Source organism: Canis lupus, chromosome 1, assembly GCF_011100685.1.
Source record: "Canis lupus familiaris isolate Mischka breed German Shepherd chromosome 1, alternate assembly UU_Cfam_GSD_1.0, whole genome shotgun sequence".
Taxonomy (NCBI): Eukaryota; Metazoa; Chordata; class Mammalia; order Carnivora; family Canidae; genus Canis; species Canis lupus.
In genome coordinates this window covers 110,192,787-110,220,412 of record NC_049222.1, presented here as the reverse complement: position 1 = coordinate 110,220,412, position 27,626 = coordinate 110,192,787, and the positions used below count along the sequence as shown (strand labels likewise).

The window sequence follows — 27,626 nt, the reverse complement described above, 5'->3', positions numbered from 1 at the left end:
CCGGAGGGCTGGATCCCAGTTCCCCGGGATCATGACCTGAGCCAAAGGCAGACGCTTATCTGACTGAGCCACCCAGGCACCCTGAGTTCAAAGTTTCTAACAGCTGCCTCCCTCTTGAGTGATTTAAATCAGACTGTTCTGTCCTGACTTGTTCCAAAGGCGAGAACAAGGACCCCAGTTTTGTGCTGGACAGGTTGAGAGAAAGAGAGGCACGTGCAAGATCAGGGTGAAAAGAGATTTGAGCGGCCTAAAAGGTAGAAGAGAAGTCACAAGCATACATAGGGAGGAGGGGGCCTTTGTTTCCAGCACTTACGCACCAGAGATTCAGAGGTGAGGTGATGAGGCATGACACTGGCCACTTACCCCCAAATGGCTCAGGACACAAAAGTGAGGTAATGATATTTACTCATAGGATAGATGTGAGGATCAAGTTGTGTGATGTGAAATAGCTTGTTAACAGTCCCTGGCATGTCATCTTTGAACGAATCAATAATTAAAATGTAAAATCAAGGGGTGCCTGGCTGGCTCAATTGGTGGGGTGTGGGACTCTTGATCTCGGGGTTGTGAGTTCGAGCCCCATGTTGGTAGAGATTACTTTTATTTTTATTTATTTATTTATTTTATTTTATTTTATTTTATTTTTTTTAGAGATTACTTTAAAAAAAAAATCCTTTAAAAAAAGTAAAATCAAGCCACCAAAAATATTTAACTGATGGGACCTCTCTGTGTTGCCATTTCTTCATAACCACACAAACACCCCACACCCGCCCCAGATGTGGATGCTTGAGTATGTAGATCATCATAACCACCCTAATTTTTACCACCAGAGGGCACCTCAGGTTAGGTTAGGGCTCTACTGGTTTTGTTTAGCTAGACAAGTGGTCCTGAACTTCTTTACACCCTTAATAACTATTGAGGACCCCCAGAGAGTTTCTGTTTGTGCAGGCTGTATACGGTGTGGTGTGCTGGTGAACCAGCTGCCTGAAGGAAAAGTAACCCCGTGATGTGGTGTTTCCGTGGTGTAAGTACTCCCCCCATGGCCCATTTCAAGCCACCAAAGTTTTAACAACTGGCTCAGATGATCCTGAAAATGTAACAGTTGGATCTGTGTGTCAGTAGGGGCTGGCACCAGCAGCCCTGGATAGCTAGCCATACTTACCTTACGTCAATTTAAGCAAATTTTTTTAAAAAGATTTATTTATTTATTCAGAGAGAGAGAGGCAGAGACATGGGCGGAGGGAGAAGCAGGTTCCACACAGGAAGCCCGACATGGAACTCGATCCCAGGGCTCCAGGATCAATCACACCCCAAGCTGCAGGCAGCACCAAACCACTGTGCCACCGGGGCTGCCCTAAGCAAAATTTTTAAAGATTTATTTATTCATTTTGAAATAGCAATAATAAACCCATTACGTGTTATCAGAGCAGTGACACCATCACATATCACATAGCCTCTGGAAAGCTTCACTGTGCCCTGGGAAAAATAATGGGCAAATAACATCTTAGATTTATTATGAGAATCGTTTTGATCCTGTGGATCCCATGAATGGATCTTAGAGACCCCCAGGGTCTGCAGACCACACACTTCGGGAACCACGGGCTTCGAATTTCAGTTCTCAACTCCGTTCAATCCAATACCCCTCTTTAAAAAAAAAAAAAAAAAAAAAAAGATATTTTATAATACCCTTTTGTTATCATGAAACAAAATTCGTACACAGCACACCTTACCCGCGCCTAAAATCTCTAACTGAAATTCACTGTGATACGTTGTCTGTAATATAGAGAAGAAACAAAGGAAAAAATACAATCTGCTGTCCTTCACCAGACACACGAGTTTAAGAATCGAGGAGGTGGTTAGATCTTGGAAAAGTGACACGCGTCCATGGCACCTAGGCTGTAACAGCCCAGCTAGGGTCAGGGTGGCTCTGGAAATCTAACATCTCAATAGTAATGCAGGGAAATGCGGGCTCTTCACATCAAAGTGGGCTGAATACAGATGATCAAGAATAGCCTGTGTCAGGCCAGGCTTTGTCATCAAATTAGACAACACTCTTTCCTTTTCAGAGTTATTTGGATTTTGGAATTATGAGTGGCTGATGGAGAGCCTGTAATTTATGAGGAATATGAAGTGCTCCGTTAGGTCAGTGCTCACAGATATAACCGAGCCAGATGTTCCTGCTTTGGGTGAATTGTATGTTTAGATTTAAAGTAAGACAAGATTCAATCAATGTCTATTTTTCTTTATCGTTGACAATATTTTGAAGATTTTATTTATTTATTCATGAGAGACACAGAGAGAGAGAGAAAGAGAGAGAGAGAGAGAGAGGCAGAGACACAGGCAGAGGGAGAAGCAGGCTCCACTCAGGGACCCCGACGTGGGACTCGATCCCGGGTCTCCAGGATCACGCCCTGGGCTGAAGGCGGCGCTACTCTGAGCCACCTGGGCTGCCCTTGTTGACATTCTGGAATAAGGGCTAACTAAGAACATTGATGTGTCCATGTGGACTACAGGAGAAGCCAAAGCAGAAAGGCCAGCTAGATCGGCTGGGATTCAAATACCACGATGAGAGAGACGTCGATGATAGGATTCGGATTCTCTGAAATGGTGAACACTCCCAACGTCTGCCCCAAACAGAGTATGATCTTCCCTTGATTCACATGGACTTACTTTTCTGGAAAATTCAGAGCAGATTAAAATAGTGCAGAATTCTTGCTGTTTGGATATAAAACGGGAGTTGCTGTAGCCTCTGACAGTAAGCAGACTCCTGCAGGACCCAGGAAACCCAGGGACCCCAGCCACCAGTTGCCAGAAACCTTATTTACATACACCTCCTGGGGACACCCTGGCTGCTGAGGCTGCTCACTGAGCTCTAAGAGGCATGAGCAGGTGAGACAGGGGCTCAGGGCTCTGAGACTCCCTGGCTTCCCAGAGTCTAGTGAGAGATTCTCTTGCAGGGGGCACCAGGGGACTTGGGCCACAGCATCCACTCCATCATCTTCACTGTCCGGGGCACGTACTTGTGCCAACACAAACATATACACCAACGTCTGTACAGGGAGCTATGACATGCGTGAGACCTTCACACACCTGCGATCATGGACATGACTGAGCTTTCGCCTGTTTTATTTATGACCGGTGCCCTTATTTGCAGAACCCAGATATGCACTGGTGCCAACATGCATCCATGTGCCAACATCAACAAGCACGCTAATATCACTGTGTGCCGAAGGCTAAGATACAGATCTCAGGCTTATGGTATGACACGTGTATGTGTCAGAATCCACATGGGTTGATACTGAAACACCTTAACAGCAGCCTGTTTTGTGACAGCCACATGTGTGACATTGACACGCACATGACATATATACATGTGGACACGTGGATAGGGAAAGTGCCTGTCTGAGCCTTTTCCGTCCACCCTTCAGGCTGGAGCCCCTTGGCCAGCAGAGGCAGTTCTGGTGAAAGTCTATGTCCCCTCCATCAGGCAGAGAATAGATGCATCATAAACGCTCGAAGGAATGCACAAGTGAGGGGATCCCTGGGTGGCTGGATTCCCGGGATTGAGTCCTGCGTCGGGCTCCCGGCATGGAGCCTGCTCCTCCCTCTGCCTGTGTCTCTGCTTCTCTCTCTCTCTCTCTCTCTCTCTCTCTCTATATATATATATATATATATATATATATATATATATATATATATAATAAAAAGAAAACAAAAGGAATGAGCTAGTGAATGGCACATGATCCTGTGAGCTTACCGTGGATGACCCTGCTCTCATTAAATCCTCTCCAGGGGGGGTGGGAGTGAATGGGTGACGGGCACTGGGTATTATTCTGTATGTTATTAAATTGAACACCAATAAAAAAAAAAACATAAAATAAATAAATAAATAAATAAATCCTCTCCAGTCTCAGAGACGTAGGGACTATTATATCCCCACCATACAGATGAGGAAAACTGAGTCATCAAGACACTGTGTAACTTTGGGGCACCTGGGTGACTCAGTTGGGTAAGCATCTGACCCTTGATTCCAGCTCAGGTCATGATCTCAGGGTCATGAGATTGAGCCCCACATCAGGCTTGGCTGGGCATGGAGCCTGCTTGGGATTCTCTCTCCCACTCTGTCTGCCCCTCTCTGCTCTCACTCTCTTTCCTTCTCTCTCTCTCAAAAAAAAAGCAGACAGACCCTGGATTTGACCCAGGCCTCTTAAACTCCAAACCCAGTGTTCTTAACCACTGGCTTGTTCCAATTGTGATGGGACAGTCCTCTTCCCCAATTCTTGAGATACATTGCCGTCCTTCCAGGGCAGGCACTCAGCAGGCTAAAAGAACAGAAGGCAGTCCCCTATCATCAATTCAGAGAAGAAAAGAGGTAGACACAGTTTAATCGCAATTTAATCCAAGAACACCTGGCCCTGTGCGTGTGTGCATGTGTGTGTGTGTGTGGGGGGGTGTCTAGTGACAATTAACCATTAGGCAGAAGAGGGGTTCCTTCTCCCTCCCCTATCATCATGGGTCCACAGCCCTTATGCTAGTGAGGATGTGGACATGTTGGAACCCTTGTTCATTGCTAGTGGGATTATAAAGTGGCATAGCCGTGGTGGAAAACCATTTGGCAGTTTCTCAAAAACTTAGATTTACCAGCAATTCCACCTTCTAGGCATATACCCCAAAAGAATTGAAAACAGGTGTTCAAACAATACTTGCCCATGAATGTTCACAGCGGCATCGTTTGTAACAACCACAAAATAGAAGCAAACCCAAATGTCTATCAGCTGATGAATGGATAAGCAAAAGGTGGGATAGCCATCCAGTGGGGTAATGCAATAACACCCATGCAAAGAAATGAAGTGGGGATACAAGCTGCACCGTGGGTTACCGCCTGAACCTTGCAAACATTGTGCGAAGTGAAAGAAGCCAGACACAAAAGGCCACATGTTGTACGATTCCATTTATATGAAATGTTTAAAGTACGTAAATCCACAGAGACAAATGTAGGATGGTGGTTGCCAGAGGCTGGATGAGAGTGCCAGGTTTTCTTTTGGGGTGATGAAAAGGCTTTGGGACTGGGCACAGGTAATGGATGCACACCATCGTGAATGTACTAAAGGCCACTGAATTATACACTTTATTTTTCAAAAAGATTTTATTTATCTATTCATGAGAAACACAGAGAGAGAGGCAGAGACACAGGCAGAGGGAGAAGCAGGCTCCCTGCAGAGAGCCCGATGGGGGACTCGCACCCTGGACCCCGGGATCACAACCTGAGCCAAAGGCAGATATTCAACCACTGAGCCACCCAGGCCCCCCCGAATTATACACTTTAAAACGGTTTATTTTATGTTATGTAAATTTCACTTCCTCAATAAAGAAAAAAGAAAGAGCTATACTGGGGCACTTGCGTGGCTCAGTCGGATGAATGTCTGACTCTTGCTTTCGGCTCAGGTCATGATCTCAAGGTTCTGATCTCAGGGTTGTGAGATCGAGCCTGGCATGGGGCTCTCCGCTCAGCGAGGCATCTGCCTGGGGACTTCTCTCCCTTTGCCCCTCACTGCACTCGCTTGTGCTCTCCCCTCGCCTCTCTTTCTAGAATAAATAAATAAATCCTAAAGAAAAAGAAAGAAAAGGAGCAACCCCAGAAGCTAAAAATAAAGAATTCATTCCTCAGTCACCCTACACACATTTCAAGGGCTCAGGAGTCACATAGGGCCAGTGGCTACCATACTGGGCAACACAGATATAGAACATTTCCATCACCACAGAAAGTTCTATTGGACAGTGCTGGTCTAGGGTTTCCCACAGTCTACATCTATCTGGCTGATTGTTTCTTCATAGTGTGTTTCATGTGTTCTTCTGTCCACTGTAAATGGATAGTGACGTCCGGAAACTTTGCGAGATTCAGTCCTGTTACTTTGGTGAAAGTATTTCACTGATGCTGCTTGTCCTCCCTCCAGGAGGCACATCATCAAGTTTGGTGGAGTCTTTGGCGTGTGTGTGTGTGTGTGTGTGTGTGTGTGTGTGTGTGTGTGTGTGATGACAGCAGCGTCTGTCCCCCTCTCGTTGGCCGAACGATGTCACGTGACCAATTGGGCCTGGGACTGTATCTGATTTATTCAGGAGGGCCTCCACGGGCACATAGTGAAGTCGTGGTTGTGCGGTTCTAGAACAAGGAGGAAATGGAGAGAGGGGGAAACAATAATCCAATCTACCCCGGGTGATTGTGTGTGTGTGTGTGTGTGTGTGTGTGTGTGTGTGTGTGTTTTATTTTATGAAATGCAGTTTTCAGAAATGATTCTGAGTCACAGAGAAGTAAATACTTGCCCAAGGTCCCATAGCTGCAAAAGAAGGATCCAGAATTTGAACCCAAGCAGGCGGCGGGCTCCAGCGCCCCCTGGGTCACAATGCTACACTTCAGGGAAATAAGGGAGCAAAAATTAATTAATTAATTAAAAAAAAACAACAACAACAAAAAACAAAAAAACGGCAGCTTGGGTGGCTCAGCGGTTTAGCACCACCTTCAGCCCAGAGCATGATCCTGGACACCGAGGATCGAGTCCTGCGTCGGGTTCCTGCGTGGAGTCTGCTTCTCTCTCTGCCTCTCTCTCTTTTCTGTATATTCTCATGAATAAATAAATAAAATCTTAAAAAAAAAAAAAAAGGGAGCGCACCTGATGGGGCTGGCGTGATGTTCTAGTAAGAGCAGGAATGCCAAGGGCTTAGTACAGCGCTTGGCACAGGACCCGGGCATGATAGTTATGGCCCATGCTGTTTATTTCCATCACCTAGTTCCAGGTTAGTCTTGGCTTGAGTATGGAGGGATTTTCTGCCCCTGGCAGTGTTCCAGGAATGCCAGCTGGCCTTTATAAACCCCTATGATCAGGTGTCAGAGTCCGGGGAAGGACTAGTGGAGATAGAATCAGATCACAAGAGGTAGCTGTAAGGAGGTTAGGAGCAACTCCCTCCCGTCTCTGGCAGCAGGGACGGTGAACATAAGGAGGTGAATACTAGGGGTGAAATGTCTGAGCAGGTGTACAGGCGACAGTGGCCAGGGATACCAGATTTGGGTGCGTGCACAGTTCCGGGGACACGATCCCTCTGTCCCTTCTCCAGAATCTCAAGACTTAAGACTCCACCCCACGGGGCTGCTCCTAGGCAGAGCTCCAAGATCCTGTCTCGCGAGGAGTGTGGCAGATATTCCCCCATACGGCCACAGTAGTATTTCGAGTCCCACACACTCTTCATTGCACGAGCTTGCCAATTCCCATCAGGAAGTGGAAGCCAGACAGGACTCATGTCTGACTTGAGAAAGGGGGATGGAGGACGCCTGGGGCTCAGTGGTTGAGTGTCTGCCTTTGGCTCAGGTCGTGATCCCGGGGTCCTGGGATCGAGTCCTGCATCAGGTTCCCCACAGGCAGCTTGCTTCTCCCTCTGCCTGTGTCTTTGCCTCTCTCTGCGTGTCTCTCATGAATACATAAATAAAATCTAAAAAAATTTATAATAAATACATAATTTTTAAAACAGGGGGTGACACAGCATGACTTCCAGGTCCCAGTCATCAAGGAGACACAGCTCCTGCCTATTTCCTCACTCACTTTTCCTCTCCCTTGAGACCCAGCTGCCATGATGTGAGGAAGCCCAAGCAGCCACGGGGCAAGGTCGCATGGAGATGTCCCAGCCGCAGCCCACCGCTGAGGCGCCAGCTGATGGCAGCAACAAGTGCCAGGCAGGTGAACGGGGGAGCTGCAGCTCACTCCAGCACACAGCCCTTGAGTGGTCCCTGCTGATGCCAAGTAGGGTGGAGATGAGCTGCCTGCGTGGAGCCCTGCCTAGATGGCAGTTCATGAGCAAAATAAATCTCTTCGTGGGGTGGTTTGTTTTGTTTTTTAAATATTTTATTTATTGGGGATCCCTGGTGGCTCAGCGATTTAGCGCCTGACATTGGCTCAGGGCATGATCCTGGAGTCCTGGGATCAAGTCCCACATCAGGCTCCCTGCATGGAGCCTGCTTCTCCCTCTGCCTGTGTCTCTGCCTCTCTATCTGTCTCTCATGAATAAATAAATAAAATCTTAAAAAAAAGACTGTCCTGCTCAAGACTCTGCCATAGCTCCCTAGTGCCCTCAGGAGGTCGCCCAAACTTCCTTAACGGCTTTCACCTGCACGCACCACTCCACCACCACCTCTCACCTCTTCTCTTTACCCTCCAGGTTACAGGCAGTCTACTTCTTGGGTCCCTCGCGGTACCAAGCTCTCTCGACTCCACACCATTATATTCACTTCCGTCTGTCCAGAGTACCTTCCCCTAGCCCTCCCTTTACCTTCCTCTCTGCTGTTCATCCTATTCATTCAGATGTCTCCTCCCTAGGAAACCTTGACGGCCTGGGTGAGGAGGCACCTCCACGGAGCTCCCACAGTCCTTGGTGGCTCAGATCACTCTACATTTTAATAACGAGAATGTATCCGCTGAACTTCAGTTCCAGGAACAAACCTTGTTTCTCGAGGCAGACGAGAACTTACCCATTCAGCAAAAATTGGAAACCGTTTCAACAAACACATTTCCCCTATTGCCTTAGCTGCCAGGAACCAGTGAGTGAAGTTTAATGCTAACCCAGATCATAGATGCCCGGCGCATCCGTACATATTTGTGAATTCCGTTTTGATGTGTGTTTAACACGTGCCAGGTTTCCTCGGACGCTCACACTGGCTCTCTGCTATGACTCGCATAGCCTCTGCTTCCTCCTGTAGGACACTGCTTCCCCTGCAGCCCTGTCTAATTTAGGCCTCTTGTTTTCTCATACTCCACATGCCTTCATGCTGGAGCTTGGGAGATATTTCCTTTGTTTAATCAAGACTCTTTCTTTTGGGTGAAAGCAGATGAAACCCGACTCATACTAATCTAAGCACAAAGTAAATGAATAAAGTAATATTTATTTAACAACAGCAACAGCCAAGAAAAGCCAAAATGGTTCTGATATTAAATTGGAGTTTAGGTATGGCTGGATCCAGGTACCCAAGTGCTGATGTCAGGACTATCTTTCACAAAATTTCATTTCTGCCTTCTTCTGTATTGACTTTTATCTTGTAAAGCCTCTTCTTTCCATCAGTTCCAGGCTCACCTCCCACCAGCTGGGCAACTCTAGCAGAAATAAAGAATCTTTTTTCTTTAGTTGCAGCAAATGGTTCTTACTGGGCTGGGTTAGGTCACACATCTTCCCTGAACCAATCTCTGTGACCAGGGAAACAGAATAAACTGATTGGCTGGGTTTGAATCCTAGGTCCCTGGAGCTGGTGCAGGGAGGGTTATGGTCAGCCCTATTTAAATTAAATACAGTAAAACAGGGGCACCTGGGTGGCTCAGTGGTTGAGCGTCTGCCTTTGGCTCAGGTCATGATCCTGGAGTCCTGGGATCGAGTCCTGCACCAGACTCCCTGCTCAGTGGGAATGAATGAATAAATAAAGTCTTAAAAAAAACGACAACAGAATATTACAGAGAGAAGTGGTTCCCTATAAGAAAAATGAGTGAGATACTGGAGAAGGCAAATCCTACAAACTTTGGCTATACTATTCTTTTCCCTGTTCAAAGCTGCATCCAGAAGAAGGGTGCCCTGTGGATTAGTAAACCGTTCCCTACACACACACACACACACACACACACACACACACACTGTTCCCTAGCCAATCCTAAGGCTTTAGCCACTCCTTGGTGACCTTGTACCTTTCTCTTCTTACTTCCCTAGTAGAAAGATACCATTTCTCTGCTCTTTTCAAAAGTGGGTGTGATTGGGTTTGACATATTTACTTGACATAAACGTAATCATTCAGCTGTTGGAACTTGAGAAGGGAGTTAGGGAGGCAAGGAGGTGGGGCTGGGGTGCAGGGGGTGCCAGGCTGGAGGAGCAGGAGCGGGGTGAGGTGGGAGTACTGGCTGCAGGGATGGGACCGAGAGGGAAAGGTGGGGTACAGAGGGGGAGGGATTGGAGAGCCGGGGTGGGGTGGGGGTGGCGAGAAGCGGGGGGATCTCAGGAAGCGACGGAGGAGGCAGAGCTGTGCGACTAGAAGGGCGTGGGACTGGTGGTCCGAGGGGCCCGACCGGGGGCAGGGAATGGAGGGCTGGGCCGGGGCGGCGGGGTAAGGGTCAGGGCGGCCCGGCTGGGCTCGGGAGAGCGCTGGTGCGGGAACTCCGCGCGAGGGGCCGGGCCAGGGGGCGAGGAAGTCCGCGGCGAGGGGTGTGGCTGGGGGGCGGCGGACGCCGCGGTGCCCCCCCACCGCTGGAGCTCCAGGTCCTCGCCTCTGGTCCCGCCTCTTTCTCGGAAGTGACACACCCGCCGACCAACCGGAGCCGCGGGCCGGGCGCGGCGCAGCCAATGGCGCGGCGGGGGCGGGGCTGGGGAGGGGGCTCGCGGGGCAGGGGAGGGGGCTAGGGGCCTCGAAGGGCTCGGGAGCGGCGACGGCGAGCCATGGCGCTGGGGCTCCAGCGCGCAAGGTACCGGGGTTCGGGGCAGGAATGCTCGGAGTCGGGGGGCTCTCCTTCCAGGGACCCCTGAGCCGGGCGGGGGATGCGCGGGTCCAGCCGAGGACGCCCCAGGACGCGCGGCTGGAGGCCCGTCCCCGCCGCACCCTCCAGCCTGCGGATTGCAGGGGAGGGGGATTGCCCCGCCCCTCTAGCCTGGAGTGACTTCAGGGTGGTGATCCCCAATTTCCTGCCGCTCCGGGTTCGCTTTCCCTCCTGGTTCCAGGGTCCCCACGGAATTGGGGGTGCCCGGGCTTCTGCGGGAGCGGGCGGCATTCTCCTTCCACATCCTGAACCTACTGGCCTCCGAATTCCCAGCAATGAGGTTGTTCCTTGCCCCCGGACCCCTGGGATCCTAGGGTTCATGGGATACCCCCAAACTAAGCCTTCCCAGATACAGGGACTCCCTTGGAACGAGGAGTCAGATGCTGAGTTCGGGAGAAGAGAGATGCCCTATAATTGGATGCTCTCCGACAATCTCTCAAACCTTGGGTTCCCTAGACATAAGCAGAGGGGGTCCCCTTTCAGAAGCTACCTGGGACCGTTCCCAGGGACCTTTTTGTACCCTTTTGAAAGGTGGAGCCACCTCTTTTAATAACGGAGAAACAGCCTGACCCTCTTCCCACAGTCTAGTCCCTTATCTCCCTCCCCACCCCCACTCAGGGCCTGGGTCTGGGGACAGGGTCACCCCAGCCAAGCCCTATTTGGGGAATCCCCCATGGAGGGTGCTGTGCCTGGTTCAGTGCAAGCCTTCCTGGGAGCACCTCCCCTGCCAGAGTGTTCAGCTGGGTCCTCCTGGCCAGAGGGTAGGTTTCTGTGATCACCGCCCAGCAGGTGCAGATGTGCTGAGTGCTCTGGGTCCGATGCCAGAGGGTCTATCTGGCTATGTTTTCGTGGGGCCCCGGAAAATCCTGCAGGCCCTCGGTTTCCTTGTCCAATCTGAGGCATCCAGTAAGCCTCACCCCCTTCCCTCCTCCCTGGCTTCACAGGTCTGATTGGATCTGTCCACAACACCATGTTTTTTAGCCCCCACACCCCACCCCTGCCTCACTGTTCCCCCCTTCAGTTCTATTCCAGTCTCTGGCTCCCGGCCTGCAGGAACTCCATCCCATTCCTTCTGGACCAGCCTCAGCCCGGCCCCTCCCAGCGCCCCCTCCTGGCTGGGTGGGGGCCCCTCCTGGCTGAGCTGGGGCGCTCCCCCTTCCCCACCAAGGCCAACCCTTTCCTGTGGTGTCATCCCAGTGCTGCGCACCACCCACTCATAACTCGCACCCGGATCCCGGCCACGCTCCGTCCCCTCCTGCACCCCTAGGATGGCACTTGGGCCAAAGGGGGCCTGGGTGATGGTGAGTGGGCCCCCATACCTCCTCACCCCCTTCCTTTCTTCCAGCTCAGGCATATTACCATCCCACCCCGGGGCAGGGATGTTCTTAGAAGGTCTCTGATGGGTGTAAGGGCCCCGGGTGCCCCCCAGATCAGAGGGTTCCCAGAGAAGATGGGACTTTGGGTACAGGCACCCCACTGGATTACCATATCCTTGGGAATGAGCAGAGGTGGAGGCAGAGAGATTCCTCCTGACTGAGCCCACCCAAGTCCTTTCTCAAACCCAAACCCTGCCTCTGGCCTCGCAGTGCCAAGAGGGGTCCATGCCCAGATACAACCTAAGGCCCCCTAGATCCTCTACACTTTTTTCATGACCACCCCCCCCCCCCAATATCCAGCTCAGTGTCAGAAGAGAGAGGGCCAAGAGCAGCCCCGAGTGTGGCTCAGGGTCTTCCTACTTTATCTATGCCTTTGCTCTCTGGTGGCAGGTTCTTCAGAGGTGGGCTTCTCCCTCTCTTAGTTGGGGAATGGGGGCACCACGCCCCAGCCCCCATTCCCAGGCCTCACCCTGGGGCCTCCAGACCCTGGTCCCGCCCCCTGTTCTCTGCTGGAACACAGAGGAAGGGTGGCAGGGTTCCAGCTGCACGTCCCAAGCTGGGCAGAGTGCCAGGGGGCTGGACCAGGGCTGGGCATGGGGCCAGCTGGGGAGACTGGCCAGCTGGGGAAATCCGGAGGCAGCAGAGGTGGGACAAGGGAAAGGCATGGAGGCCACCGGGCAAAGAGGGGCAGGGTGGAGACCCCTGGCGTGGACGTGCCCACCCAGGCATGGCAGTTAAGAGCACAGACTGCAAAGTCAGGTTCAGATCCCAGCTCATCTGCTTCCTGGATGTGTGGCCTTGTGCCAGTGACTGCCTCTCTAAGCCCCGGTAACATATCCTAGAAGATGGGGGTCATACCTCTCCTTACCCAAGACGAGGAGCAGTGAGGGAACTGATCTTTGGGGCAGGATACCCCACAGGTGTGCAATAAGCTTGGTAGCAGTGTTCTGGGCAGAAGTAGATACACAGTCAGTCGGACTGGGGTGTGGTTGGAACATGGGGTGGTTCTGGGGTGGAGGGCCCCAATTACCACTTGGGTTACTTGGGCCAGTGATCCCATTGCTCTGAGCCTCAGGTTCAGGCCCTGGGAAAGGGAGATCACTTTCCCTGCTGCGGAGGGCTATTGAGAGGATTGAAGGTGGTGGTGGTGGTGGTGGGGTTTCTAGCTCCTTGAGTGCTCAGTACAGCAAAGTGATCATTATTCTTACTGTCATGATGGTTTGGTCTACTTCCAAGGCGCTTGTGCGAAAGTCGTGTGTGTAATTGCACCCACACCACGCCACAGGGTCACCACCAAAGCCCACGGGGGTCTCCAGGGAGCAAAAGACTCCTGAGCCTTCCATTCCTGATGTGGACAAAGAAGGAATAATGAAAAGCTTAACCTTCTCGGTGACACTAATCAATTGCCAGGCCCTATTCTAAGTCCTTGACGTATATAAATTCATTTTAATCTTTAAAACAACCCTGTGGGGTTGTGGTGCTATGTTCAAGGGAAGCCCTGTGATTTGTCCCAAAGTTACACAGCTAATAAGTAGTGGAGTGAGACTGGAACCCTGAACCAGAGGAACTAGTCCCTACTCTGTTGAACGAAAGGCTAGAGACCCAGGCGTCTCTGAAGCCAGCCAGAGGCCCACACTTCCTGCCAGAAGAGTATCCAGAGATCAGGCTGGGAGCTGGAAGGAGGGTCCTGCTGCAGCCACCAGCTGGCTCTTTCTATGGAGGGAGAAGCCACGGAGAGGATTACAGAGCCCAGCTGCCCAGGGAGGTGGGGGGCCGGCCCCACCCCCATTCCCGTTCTCACTCCCTCTTCCCTCTGTCTGGGCCCCCAGCTCAGTGAGGCCCGCCCACCCCCACCCTCTGGGCAGGAAGACAAACAGGGCTGGAACAGAACAGAACAGGACAGGACGGAATGTCCTCCGGGCAGAGCAGGACTGGGGGCCCCTGCCTCCCACCAGCCAGGGAGGAGGGGATGGGGGTGATCACTGGCTCCCTCCACCGTTCCACCCAGCCTGCCCCCTCCTGTGCCTCCCAGTGGTTGCACTGAGTTTTTTCCCCTCTGCGGCCTGACAGGACAGTCCCCTCCCCTCTCCGTCATGCCTGGGGGTGGGGCTGCAGGTCTGCTGTGTGCGAGCGAGGTTGATACCATGCCCAGGAGTGGCCTCTGGTTTTTGGAAGGGCCAGCCTCCCTTCCTAGAGTTCTGCTTCTCCTGGGTGGGTCACAAGGAAGGAATCAGAAGAAGATGGAAGGCTTTGGAACCGCACTCCCTGAGTTCAGATCCCGGCTCTGCCAGTTACTAGCTTTGTGACTTTTTGTGACCAGGGACTTTACCTTTCAGAGCCTCTGTGTCCCTTTTGTGAAATGGAAGTTTAAGGTGGGATTGAATGAGTACTTAGTGCCAGACACGCACGTGCTGCTCAGCAAATCATAACTGCTTGTTAATGGTTTTATCAATATTATTAATATGGAGAAGATAACGCATACTATACTATATATAATGTACTCTAATTTTTTCTTTTTTATCAAAAACCATGTTGTTTGGACTTGGACATTTAAGACAGTGAGAAGCACTAACCTGGAGATACACCCAGGACCACAGAACAGAGAAAACTGAAGAGTTCAGGCAGACAATTGTTCAAATCTGACTTCACTCCTTAGGGGGCAAGCACTGCAACCTCTCTGTGCCTTGGTTTCCTCATCTGTTCAATGGGGATAACGTTACTACCTTCTCTCTGGGGTTGTCTGAGCTCTAAGGGGGTTAATGTAAGTTACCCACTTGGCACAGGAAACTGATGGCAAAAAGCTGGATAAGTGACAGATATTTCTGACAAAACCGTACCCATCCTTCTCCCAACCCCACACGTAGAAGTCAGGCATTTGAAGCAGATTCAAGGGCAGGGGTGAGTGGTTAGCTGTTGGCTCCACAGAACACTGGGGTTGGTTCGCTGTGTCACATTGGCAGGGCCCTTGTTGGTGGGTGGTTGGACTTTGAGATCTGTGTTCTAAGATTCTGAGGATTCAGCTCAGCTGAGGAGGGGAAAGGGCAGGAGAGAGGGGGTTCTGGGAGGCTGCAGGGCAGGGGGCCCGGAGGCTGCTGACATCTTCATGTTCCCTCCCTTTCCTGGCTTGGGGCCAGCTCGGCCAGCCCCCTCCCAGCAGGAGGCCTCTTGGTCCCCTGGCGTCCCAAGCCCGGGGAACAAACAGCAGATAAGTCAGGGAGGGGACAGCGGCCCCGCTGGGGGCAGCCCGGGCAGGCTCGGGGACAGATAAAACCGTGGCTAGGAGCTGCCCCAGAATATAACCGTAGCAGGGCCCAGAGAGCTCCGGAAACTCGCCCGGGCCGCACGGCGAGACGTGCGCGGTGGCGGCCCTGCCGTCCGCGAGCCCGGGCCCCATGTGGCAGCGCCCCACGTGCATGTCCCACGCAGCTCCTTCCGCCCCGCGGGCGCCGCCAGTGAACGCTGCCGACGCCCGCAGGTCGAGCACCGAGCTGCGCAAGGAGAAGTCCCGGGATGCGGCCCGCAGCCGGCGCAGCCAGGAGACCGAGGTGCTGTACCAGCTGGCGCACACGCTGCCCTTCGCGCGCGGGGTCAGCGCGCACCTGGACAAGGCCTCCATCATGCGCCTCACCATCAGCTACCTGCGCATGCACCGCCTCTGCGCCGCAGGTGAGCCCCGCCCCCCGGGAAGTCCCACCTTGGCAAGGCCCCGCCCCCTACCGCCTTCCCGGCGGAGCCCCTTCCCCTGGGGGCCAGCCCGACGAGGCCCCGCCCCCTGGGGAAGCCCCACCTCTTTCGAGTTAGACTTCCAAGGACTAGGAGGAGGCCGGAGGCCGGCCGGCTCCCTTAGCGCTTCAACCCTCAGGGTTTGGTCCCCAGGGAGAGAGACCTTCTTGCAATAAATATCCCTGGGAGGCTTAGCTGCCCAACTTTTTTTTTTTTTTAATTCTATTTATTTATGAGAGACACACAGAGAGAGGCAGAGACATAGGCAGAGGGAGAGGCAGGGTCCCCGCGGGGAGCCCGATGCGGGACTCGATCCCAGGGCTCCGGATCACGACCTGAGCCGAAGGCAGGCGCTCAATCGCTGAGCCACCCGGGCGTCCCACTGCCCAACTTTTAATGACTACTTAAGAGAGTCCCCTCCCAAGCTCCCTGGGTCCATGGCCCCTCCCCTGAGTAGCCATCCTCTTGAATTCCCACACCGTTGGAGTTCTATCCTGCTGGGGGTTTTTATACACACACACACACACACACACACACACACTTTGGAATCTCCAGGACCCTGAAAAAGATTTTATTTATGAGGGATGTGGAGCCATCTTCTGGCAGGTTCTGCCCATGAGACTTCCCTGCCCCATAGAATTTTCCTTCTCTGGGAGGCTCAGCCCCTTTACTATTCTGTCATCTGGGAGTCCCTGCTTCCTTAGAATTTTGCCCATCTACAAGGTCCTGCCCCCAAAATTCTGAAATTCTGAACCTCTGGGAGGCTTGCCGCCCCCCCCCCCCTTAGAATTCTGACTCCTTCTAGCCCCTTAAATTTTGACCCCTGGGAATCCCATCCTCTTAGAAGTCTGCCCTCCATCCAAGGAGGCCACCCCCCTTGAATTCTATTCTCCTGGGAGACCCCCACCTCCTTAGACTTCTGTGCCCTGGAGAAGCCCTGTCCCCTTACGATTATAATCCATGGTGGCCCTGCCTTCCTTGGAATTCCCAAGCCACTGGCATATGTTCTTGCACACCTGGGGGCATCTATAAGTTCTACTAAATGAGGGAAGGCAGAGGGAGGCTAGCCAGGGTGGATCCATGGCTGACTAGAGACACCCCATCCACCCTGGCCCGGACACCAGGGGAGTGGAACCAGGTGGGAGCAGGGGGCGAAGCTCTGGATGCCTGCTACCTGAAGGCCCTGGAGGGCTTCGTCATGGTGCTCACTGCCGAGGGAGACATGGCTTACCTGTCGGAGAATGTCAGCAAACACCTGGGCCTCAGTCAGGTGAGAGGAGCTGCCAGCTTTGTGCCTGGCCCTGTGCAGGGGATGCTGGGTTACAGAGGCGATGGAGACTGCCTGAGCCCTGTCTTTACAGGGCTCACAGCACAGAGGGGAGTCAGATGTGTCATCACACAGGAAGATTCAGAACGGCCAGGGCTGGGATGGGGCAGCCTAGGGGGCCCCTCGGGGGAAGGGGGTTACCTGAGCCAGCCTCAGTGGGGAATCAAAGGCTTCCTGGGAAAGAAGACATCTGAGCTGAAACCTGAAGGCCTCTAGCCAGTCAGAAGGTATGGGGAATGGATGGGAACAGCAAAGACTGGCAGTGTTCATGGTGGAGGGAACAGAATATGCAAAGACCCAGAGGTGAGATAAAATAGAGAATTTGAGGTAAAGAAAGAGGTGTGTCCTGGCTACGTGCTGAGTGCAGTGGGAAAGGAGAGAGAAAAAAGTTTAGAGAAGTCAACAGAGCTAGATGCCTTAGGGCCAAATCAGGTTTATTGCCAGGGCACTGGGGAGCCATGGAAGGATATTCAGCAGGGGAGAGACTGTGAGAGAGGTAGAATCGGATTTAGGATTTGGAGATCTCCCTTGTGGTGCACACAGAGGTGGAGTTGGAGGGAAGAGACTAGAGGCTAGAGGGTCCATTCACAGGGAGGGGTGTGGGGCCCTAGGTGGGAGAAGAAGAATCCCCAGAGGCCTGGGGATGGGAAGGCAGGAGACATAGGTGGAGAGGTGCACCTTTGCACCTGCTGTTCCCTCTTTGCACTTGCTGTTCCCTCTTTCCAGAACACTGCAGAGAGCCACATGACCACCTCACTGGCTTGGTTCAGCAGTTTGTGTAAATATCACCTCAAGACACGGACTCTGACCATGGCCTCTAAGATAGCATCCCCTCATTTCATGGCCTTACACTAGTTTTCTTCATTTCCTTACCATATTGTTTTATATCTGTGTTGTTTTGTTGTATTTGTTTCCTTATGGACCATCTGCCCCGCTAGCCAATAAGCTCTGAGAAGCAGGGATTTTGCCTGTGTGGCACAGCTTTGCCTACCATCTAGAAGAGGGCCTGGCTATAGCAGGTGCCGAAGAGATGGTTGCTCAGTGAGTGTGTGAGTGAATGAATGAAGACAAGTGAATGAATGAATGAATGGACTAGTGAAGTAATCCAGGCTCATGAATTTGGGCAGGGATGGTGAGGATGGGTAGGAGGGGGCGGGTCAGAGGCCCTGGTAAAAGTGCTCTTCCTCCTAGACACCCCCTATATCCACCCGACTCCCCCCCCCGCCCCGGCAGCTTGAGCTCATCGGACACAGTATCTTTGATTTCATCCATCCCTGCGACCAAGAGGAGCTCCAGGATGCGCTGACTCCGCGGCAGAGTGAGTTCCTCTGAGGCCTCTGACCCTGGTCATAGGTGCCAAGGCTCCACCGGTCCCTCAGCACATCCCCTCCTCCTCTGGAAGCCTGGACTGAGGGAGATGGGAAGAGGGGGACATAGCCCTGCCCTGGGGTATCTGAGGGAGGATTCCCTACTCCTGGGGGCCCTTGCTGGAGGCTGCGACCTTTGAGGCCAGGGAGATTTTAGTAAGCAGGATTTTGGAGGGAATTGGGCCCTGTCCAGAGCCACCTGGTGACCTGCTCATCCCCATCCCTGTGGCCCACCACCCCAGGCCTATCCAAAAAGAAGCCGGAGGTCCCCACCGAGCGCTGCTTCTCCCTGCGCATGAAGAGTACTCTCACCAACCGTGGGCGCACCCTCAACCTCAAGGCAGCCACCTGGAAGGTGTGCAGGGCCTGGCCTGGGGTGGGTCAGGGGTTTCTCCTTCTCAGCTTCTGGGGGGAAGGGAGGGGAGGGCCCACAGAGACATACCTCCCAGCCCCATTGGGAGCCCCGGGCCCACGTGAATTACCGCCTTGTCCCCGCCCAAACTAGGTGCTGCACTGCTCTGGACACATGAGGGTCTACAAGCCCCCTGCACAGGCTTCCCCAGCGGGGAGCCCCAACTTGGAGCCTCCTTTGCAATGCCTGGTGCTCATCTGTGAAGCCATCCCCCACCCGGGCAGCTTGGAGCCCCCACTAGGCCGGGGGGCCTTCCTCAGCCGCCACAGCCTGGACATGAAGTTCACTTACTGTGATGAGAGGTGGGCAGGAGTCCCACGGCCCATCCACCCCCACTCCCCCCCACGCCCCCCCCCAACCTCCACTGGCCCAGCTCCTCCTCTTCCTTTCTGCCCCAGTCACTCGCTGGTCCTTTTCCTGCCTCCCCACTCCCTCCCCTGGTTCTCCATCTGATCCACTTCTGTCTCTCTCTAATGCTATCTCTCTCTGTCTCTGTGTGGCTGTCTGTCCTTGAATTCTCTGTGGGTCTTTTTACCTTGTGTTCTCTCTCTGTGCTCTTTGAGTCTTCCTTACTCTCTCTCTCTCTGTCCCTCTGTCGCCTTCCCTAAATGAATCTGTCTGTTTGAAGCAGTTAGCGCAGTGCCCAACACGGAAGGCAGCACTCAGCACACTGCCCTAACCCACCCCCCTAGCCTTTCCTTCCTCTCCTTTTCGGAATTCCCTCTTCCCCTCTCTCCCATTGGCTCTTCCTGTTCCTGCATCTTCCTTCCTTCCCTCCGTCCTGGAGTTGCTTGGGAATGGCAAGTCTGGGCTCCGTTGTCGGGCTTGGGTTTAAAGCCTGGCTGTGTACCCTTCACTACACGCCGGCACCTCTCTGTGCTGTGCTCTCCAGTCTCTCCTGTGGAGTGAGAGACCAGAACCTCCTTAGAGCAGCTGTTCTGAGCACTCAGTGGGTTGCCCAGTGCAGAGCGCTATAGATGTGTGTGTGTGTGTGTGTGTGTGTGTGTGTTGTAAGATTTTATTTATTCATGTGAGACACAGAGAGAGAGAGAGGCTGAGACACAGGCAGAGGGAGAAGCAGGCTCCATGCAGTGAGTCTGATGCAGGACTTGATCCCAGGACCCCGGGATCACGACCTGAGGCAAAGGCAGATGCTCAACCACTGAGCCACTCAGGCACCCCTAAAAGTGTGTTTTTTTTTTAAATCTTTTTTTCATTAAGTGGGGCTTTAACTTGTGACCCTGAGATCAAGAGTCTCCATGAAGCATGCTCCACCAACTAAGCCAGCCAAGAGCTGCGAGAATATTTTTTAATCATTATCATCATTATTACTTTCTATTTTATTCAGTTTTTCCAATCTTTCATTTTGTGGTTTTCTTTTGTCCTTTCTCTTCCCCGCTTCTTTTCTCTCTTCCCTTCTTTACTCTTCCCATCCCCACCACCCCCATTCCTCTCCTTCCATGCAGCTGTAGCAATCACTATAAGCCAAGTGGCTCAAAACATCACAGACCTCTGGAGGTCAGAAGCCTGAAATGAGTTAGATTTTTTTTTTTTTTTAAGATTTTACTTATTTATTTGAGAGAGAGCCAGAGAGCACAAGCAGGGGGAGCAGTGAAGGCAGAGGGGGAAGCAGGCTTCCTGCTGAGAGGGAGCCTGATGTGGGGCTCGATCTCAGGACCCTGGGATCATGATCTGAACTGAAGGCAGATGCTTAGTGGACTGAGCCATCCAGGTGCGGCGCCCCTGAAATGAGTTTATGGAGCTAAAGCCAAAGGCCTCATTCCTTCTGAAGGTTCCTTGCCTTAAAATTTTCTGGAATCTTCCTACATTCCTTGGTTTGGAACCCCTTTCTCTATCTTCAAAACACAAGGCCCTGCCCTCCGCCTCCATCAGCACAGTCCTGTTCTCTGTATCCCTCTTGTGAGGGCCCCTGTCGCCACACTGGGCCCACCTGGCTCATCTAGATAAAGCTCCGCATCTCAAGATCTTTCACTTAAGCAGCCACCCATGGTCCCATTGGCCTGGGAGGTTGCAGTAGTCACAGGTCCCCAGGATTAGGAGACAGACCTCTCTGGGGACCACTAATTCAGCCTATCATAACCCCTTTTCTATTTCTTACTCTCCCTTTCTCTCTGTTACAACCCCATCTGTCTCTGTCCTGGCGGCTTCATCCCCATGTCCCCTAGCCCCACCCTCCACCTCAGCCGGTTGAACTGACCAGGCCCCACTGCACCCACCCCAGGATCGCAGAGGTCGCTGGCTACAGCCCTGATGACCTGATTGGCTGCTCTGCCTATGAGTACATTCACGCTCTGGACTCGGACGCCGTTGGCCAGAGCATCCACACCCGTACGTGAGACTTCCTGGCACTCTGAAACCAGCCCCCCAGCTCCCCATGCTCCAGAGAGCCTTACCCCCAAACCCGATCCCGGCTCCCTGCTCCCCACACCCCAAGGAACCTTCTCTTTCCTGGTCCCCATACCCAAGCCCCTGCCCCTAGCACCTTCTTGCCCCATTTGTCCCTTCTGGGGCCCTGACCCCTCCCCGTCCCCTTCCCCAGTGCTGAGCAAGGGCCAGGCAGTAACGGGGCAGTATCGCTTCCTGGCCCGGAGTGGTGGCTATCTGTGGACCCAGACTCAGGCCACAGTGGTGTCAGGGGGCCGGGGTCCCCATTCTGAGAGTATCGTCTGCGTCCACTTCTTGATCAGGTAAGTGTGAGGGGGCGTGTGTGGGTCTGATCTGTGTGTGTGTGGATAGGTGTGTGTGCATACAGCGTGCGTGTGTTGTGCATCCAGCTCTGAGAGGGAGTGTTCACATGTGCACGTATGCAGAGCATGTGTGACTAAATGCACACAGATGTGTCTGCATGTACACACACATGCATGGGTGTGCGCACACCCATGCACATGTGTGCACTGTTCACTGAAATGGAAAAGGACTCTATATTCAATTTAAAGTGAGAAATACAGCAGAAAAAAAAAGAAATACAGCAGAATCGTGGGGGCTTTTAAAAAAATTAAAGTGTAATTTACATATAATGAATTCACTTTTTGGTATACAGCTCTCTGAGTTTTGACAAAGATGTGCGATTGTGAATCGCTTCTACAATCAAGGTATAGAGAATCACCCGAAAACATTCTGTCATAGTGAATCCCACCCCACCCCCCAGCCCCTGGCCACCAAGAGCTGTTCTCTGACCCTAGGCTTTTGCCTTTTCCAGAATGTCAGGTTCATGGAATCCTACAGTATGGAGCATTTTGAGTCTGGCATCTTTCACGTAGCATAATATATTTAAAACATCTCCGTTGTGTGTATGAGACGCTCCTTTTTAATGCTGAGTGGTGTTCTATGGTATGAATATGAACAGACCAGAGTTTGTTTACCATTCACCAGTTGGAGGACATTTGGGCTGGTTCCTATTTCGGGTGATTACGAAAAAAGCTACTGTAAACATTCTCATAGAAGATTTTGTGAGATCATGTTTTCATTTCCCTTGGGTAAACACCTAGGCATGGAGTGGATGGGTCATATGGTCAGTGTATATTTAACTTCACAAGAAACCACCAGGTCGTTTTACAAAAAGGCGGCACCATTTTGCATTCCCACCAGCCCTGCAAGGGTTCCCGTTCCTCTGCATGGCTGCCAGCATTTTGTATTGTCTGTTTTTGTCTTCTTTTAATTTTAACCATTCTAATGGATGTGCACTGGTAAATCACAGGCTCTCCTCCACTGCATTAAGCATATTAGAAGTTTTTACCATGACAACATTGTGGCGAGGGCAGCAAATTACCACAGAAGACAAAATTACAGCTTTTCTTTGCAAATTAACTTCCAGGACATGGTATCAATTTCTAAAGCCTTAGGAGTTTTCTTACGTCTTTTTGATCAAGGACAGATTCTTTCTTTGTTTAAGATTTTACTTATTTATTCATGAGAGACACACAGAGAGAGGCTGAGGCACAGGCAGAGGGAGAAGCAGGCTCTTCGGGAAGCCCAATGCAGTACTCAGTTCCAGGGCCCCGGGATCATGACCTGGGCTGAAGGCAGATGCTCAACCACTGAGCCACCCAGGCACCCCTGATCGAGGACAGATTCTATTAGAAAACAGAAATGGGTAGAGGCGTCTGCGTGGCTCAGTTGGTTAAGCATCCAGCTCTTCATCTCAGCTCGGCTCTCCATCTTGCAGTCCTGAGTTCAAGCCCTGCATTGGGCTCCATGTTGGGCATGGAACTTACTTAAAAAAAAAAAAAAAAAAAAAAAAAAAACAAGTAACAGGAATATCCATATGAATCTTTGTATTGCACAAGAAAACAAGACTGATCATCTAGGGGTTCTCATTTTAACACCTTTCCGAATCAGAGTCTTTGAATAGCTTGTAGAGGTGGCAAGAGGCCTCCCATTGCCATTGTCACTGCAAATGAGAGGGGGCCTATCCCCCCCCTTCTGGAAATGTCTTTTATTCATTGTGAGGATTTGCTTTTCTATGGCCTGGCCATGTGATTTCAGTCTTCTTTACTCTAAGCAAAGAGCAGGCCTGGCAGAAATGGGTGAGGAAAGAATAGGAGTTTACTTAATGATAGTGAAATAAGGAGTATATGGTGTTAATTGCCCTTGTTCTGTGTACTTGTTGTGTGGTGTGCAGTTGCATGGCTATCTGTGTGTCAGGTGGTAATACTCTGTATATAAGAACCCCTTCCCTTCCACACCTGAGCCTCCATCCATTGCAGTGAGCAATTGCTTTATAAGGAAAGAAACTCATTTACACGGGCATTGCTGAATCTTCAGCACCCAGAACAGCGCCTGGCACCTAGTAGTTGTTCAATAAACAATAATCGCAAATACTTACATAGAGCTCACCATGTGTCAGGCATAGTTCTATGCATTTGATGTGCATTAGCCCACTTAGGCCTCATAACAAGTTGGGGAGGAGGTATTATTATATTGCCTCTTTACAGGGAAGGAAAATGAGGCACAGAGAGGTTCAGCCGCATGCTCAAGGTCACACAGCTCAAAAGTGGCATGGTAGGGATTTGAACCCAGGCCACTGCCTGCAGAGCCATTGCTCTTAGCCATCAGGCAGTACTAGTTGTCTAGGAAATGTTTATGGAATGAACGAATGAGTGAACTTCATGTGCTGAATATGCACACGTGTGAGCGTGGAGAGCATGGATTATGCATCCATATCTGTCTGTGTATACACTTGGGGGTATATGAGCATTGCTGTTCTCCTGTGTACCATGCGTGTGTACATGTGTGACATGTGCGTGCTTGTGTTTTTCAAAGGGGATGGGGTGGCTTTGGTCCAGCCTAAATTGGGATGTGTCCAGCCCAGAAGGGATTTGGTGAGGGTGGGGAAGGGGTTGTAGCTTCTCAAAGAGCTGGTGGGAGGACCACCCACAGGCCCTCCTGCATATTGTTATGCAAATGAGATGCAAACAAGGGTCTGGTCTTCAGCCCCCAGACCAATTCTCCAAAAGCCAGTTCCCTCAGCGAACATTTGGGTTGTCTGAGCAGCTAGAGACTGGGGGGAAGGGAGGCACGGGGGACATAAGAAGGATATATTTATAAATCCATTCCCTTGAATATGAAAAATGTCTATGAATAGAAACTTCATAAATAAAATCTTATTCATTAAAATATATCCCTCTGAATTCTTCATATTTGGTAATGTAAGAATGTTAAATATATATACTTAATCAGTCATTTCTAAGAATATGTTTATAAGCAAATATAAAGAGAATATTTTGTTCTTATGCCTTTTTATTCTCCCCTTCTCTGTCCCTTGTCACCCCCGCCCCCACCCGTCTCCCCTCTCTACCCAGGCTGTGCTAAATGCCAACTCTTTTTTTTTCTGTCTCCTTCCACAGAGAGAGCTTGGGAAGACACACATAATTTTATTTTAAAAGCTATTATCATAAAAAGCATTCAACAAAAATTAAATCCTTAAAGGCAACAAGTAAATGTGGCACATTATTTTCTGCACAATGCCCTTCTGCCCCTGAACGAGATCGCCTCCTATGACAGGACGTCATCTGAAGGGGCTGCCTGGGCTGGGGGCCGAGGATGCTCCCTGACTTCCACTCCCCTTTTTGCCCTGTACCCCAGCCGGGTGGAAGAGACCGGAGTGGTGCTGTCCCTGGAGCAAACGGAGCGACACTCTCGCAGACACTCTCAGCGGGGCACCCCCTCCCAGAAGGACACCCCTAATCCCGGGGACAGCCTTGGTATGGGACAGGGCCGGGACCGGGAGGGGTTGTGGCTCCAGAAAAGCCCAAATGCCTTAATAAAGGGCTCACCAGGCCCTGTGTGACCGGACTCCTGTCTCCTTCCTCTTCTCACTCTCTGAGCGGCACCAGTTTCCTTAGTTAGCCCTCTTGGAACATGCTAGACTCTCATGCCTCAGGACCTATGCACTGGCAGTTTCCTCTGCCCAGAATGCTCTTCTCTTTGCTATCCTTCCTCTTCTCCTGTGTCCTTGGGATGATTCTTTCAGTCTTGTGGCTCCTCTGCTCTGAATCCTGCTATGGCTCCCCATGGCCCCCACCCTTCAGCTGGTTGGTTCCCTGCTCCCACCTCACTGCTCCTTGGCATCCAGGAATCTTGACCCTCCCACGTCTGGCTCCTTTCTCGGTGACTCCCCAATCCTGGACCAGCTTCTCTTCCTGTTGGTTCTTCAAGGCCAATCACCTTCTCCAAGCTGTCACTGGCAGCCAGTGCTCCTGGGTGTGGTATGGGGTCACTGATATCCTTTCCTTTTCTGGCTCAGAACTCCCCTCCAGGGACCTTAGAACCTCCTTGAGGGCCCTGGGCCAGTCTTTTCTCCTAACATGCAAGCCCCCCAGAGCTGAGTGGCTGATGGCTGTTCTGTGTCACTGGAAAATAGGGTCAGTCGTGGGCCTCGGCCCAGCCGTGTTGATTTTAAATAGTAAAACATTTCCCCATCATTGGGCAGTTGCTACTATCCCGAGCCTACTGTGTGCCCCCCACCCTGCACTGGCCCCCCGAGGACCCTCCACGGCCTCACCACAATCTGGCAACGGAAGAGATTAGACCTGGTCCAGCAAGCGTTCTGCAGAACTTAGCTCTGCAGCATGTGAATGGCATCCCCTCTGATACTTTGTTGAAAATGTCAATGAGGCTCCCTGGGGTTGGTGTGGAGGGCTCTGCCCCTCAGCCCTGGATGACCATCCTGTGTCCTCCCCATCTCTGCGTCTCGTAGATGCCTCTGGTCCCCGGATCCTGGCCTTCCTGCACCCCCCTGCCCTGAGCGAAGCCACCCTGGCCGCTGATCCCCGCCGCTTCTGTAGCCCTGACCTTCGTCGCCTCCTGGCACCAATCCTGGATGGGACTTCAGTAGCCGCCACCCCCAGCGCACCCCTAGCCACACGGCGCCCCCAAAGTCCTCTTCCGGTAAGCAGTTCCTCCTGAGTAAACCCTCAGGATCCATGCTGCTTTGGCTTCTGGCTTTTGAATCTTGCTATTCTCTGGGCCTCAGTTCTCCATCTGTGCAATGGGAAGGCTGGGGTGAGATGGGGTTTGGGGTTCCCTTAAGACCTACATCTCAGATTCTTCAACTTTTATCTGGACCAAAACCTGGGATATTTGGGACTGGCATGGGTGACCTCCTCCTTGCTTTGTGATCAATCATCCAGGCTCTCAAACAGTCAAGAATGTCTAATGTCTTAAATTACACAAACTAGGATTCAAGTCCTGAATCTGCCACTTACCAGCTATGTTGTCCTGGGCAAGTGGGCTCTCCGTGTCTTTATATATATAAAATTAGGATCACAGCAAGTAGCTATCTCATTGATTGTTTTGAGGGTTCATTGAGATCATTCATGGGAAGTGCTTAGTAGACACCTGATACCTAGTAGGTGCTCAGTATACCAGAGCAGTTACATTTTTTACATGAGTTCACATAGTGTGACTTTTTTTTTTGAAGATTTTTTTTATTTATTCATGAAAGACACAGAGACATAGGCAGAGGGAGAAGCAGGCTCCCTGCAGGGAGCCCAATGTGGGACTCCATCCCAGGACCCTGGGATCACTCCCTGAGCTGAAGGCAGACGCTCAACCACTGAGCCACACAGGCACCCATAGTATAACCTTTGACTCAGGGGCCCATATTATATGATGTTGACTTTCTCATCCTTACCCAACCCCCCCCCACCCCTAAAATCTTTTCTCCACCAGCAAAATAAGACTGTGGCCTTTGACCTCACCTGGGAGAGTGGACTCTGCATCATTTTTACCCAGACTTCAGATTCCAAGACCTTTAACCCTAGAGGGCCTGAATACCTTGGCCTCAGGCTTTAGTCTTTTAATCTTTGAGTTTTCCCTGTCAAGCTATCCCCAGCTTCTTCCACCTACTGAACACCGGGGTCCAGAATTCATTCGCTTTTGCTGTTTGATTTCCTTGGTGTCCCAGCCATCTGACATTTAACCCTTACTTCTACCCCTGAGCTCAAATATCAGACTATCTTACTGTTAACATTTCCTAGGCTCCAGATTTCCTTTAAGTGGCTACTCTCTCCCCACAGGCTGATCTCCCAGATGAACCACTCATGAACATGGAAAATACACACAAACTCTTGGCCTCAGGGAAAGACCTTGAGGCTGTGGAGACGGATCTAGATATAGCTCAGGTAAGGGCTGGCCTGGAAGGAACAGTCTTTACGTCTGTGCTCTGGGGGCTGATATATCTGAGCTTTAGAGAGGGTGACTGAATGGTTAAGGGCATGAGTGGATGGATGGATAGAAAGGCCACTGTATTCATTAGGTGGATGATGGTCGATAGATGGATGGATGATGGTTAGATAGATACATGGATGGATGGATGGATATTGGATGTTTGGATGAGTAGTTAGGCCA

The 27,626-nt window shown here is 51.6% G+C and overlaps 1 protein-coding gene across 5 annotated transcripts in view; it reads left to right on the top strand.

Moving 5' to 3' along the window:
* Window positions 1-10,420: 10,420 nt before the first annotated feature.
* Window positions 10,421-27,626, top strand: part of HIF3A (hypoxia inducible factor 3 subunit alpha) — a 28,739-nt gene continuing 11,533 nt past the window's right edge. The window contains exons 1-11 of one of the 5 annotated variants that reach the window (XM_038528509.1): window positions 10,421-10,478; window positions 15,402-15,592; window positions 16,774-16,919; window positions 18,210-18,294; window positions 18,586-18,698; window positions 18,849-19,057; window positions 20,998-21,104; window positions 21,316-21,463; window positions 24,861-24,979; window positions 25,975-26,165; window positions 27,296-27,400. In XM_038528509.1, the coding sequence (XP_038384437.1) occupies window positions 10,453-10,478; window positions 15,402-15,592; window positions 16,774-16,919; window positions 18,210-18,294; window positions 18,586-18,698; window positions 18,849-19,057; window positions 20,998-21,104; window positions 21,316-21,463; window positions 24,861-24,979; window positions 25,975-26,165; window positions 27,296-27,400 (1,440 nt within the window). In that variant the 5' untranslated portion in view covers window positions 10,421-10,452. Of the gene's footprint in view, window positions 10,479-11,700; window positions 11,852-14,955; window positions 15,593-16,773; window positions 16,920-18,209; window positions 18,295-18,585; window positions 18,699-18,848; window positions 19,058-20,997; window positions 21,105-21,315; window positions 21,464-24,860; window positions 24,980-25,974; window positions 26,166-27,295; window positions 27,401-27,626 lie in introns of those variants that run through there. The other 4 variants (XM_038528511.1, XM_038528510.1, XM_038528512.1 and 1 more) reach the window with 4 other exon arrangements.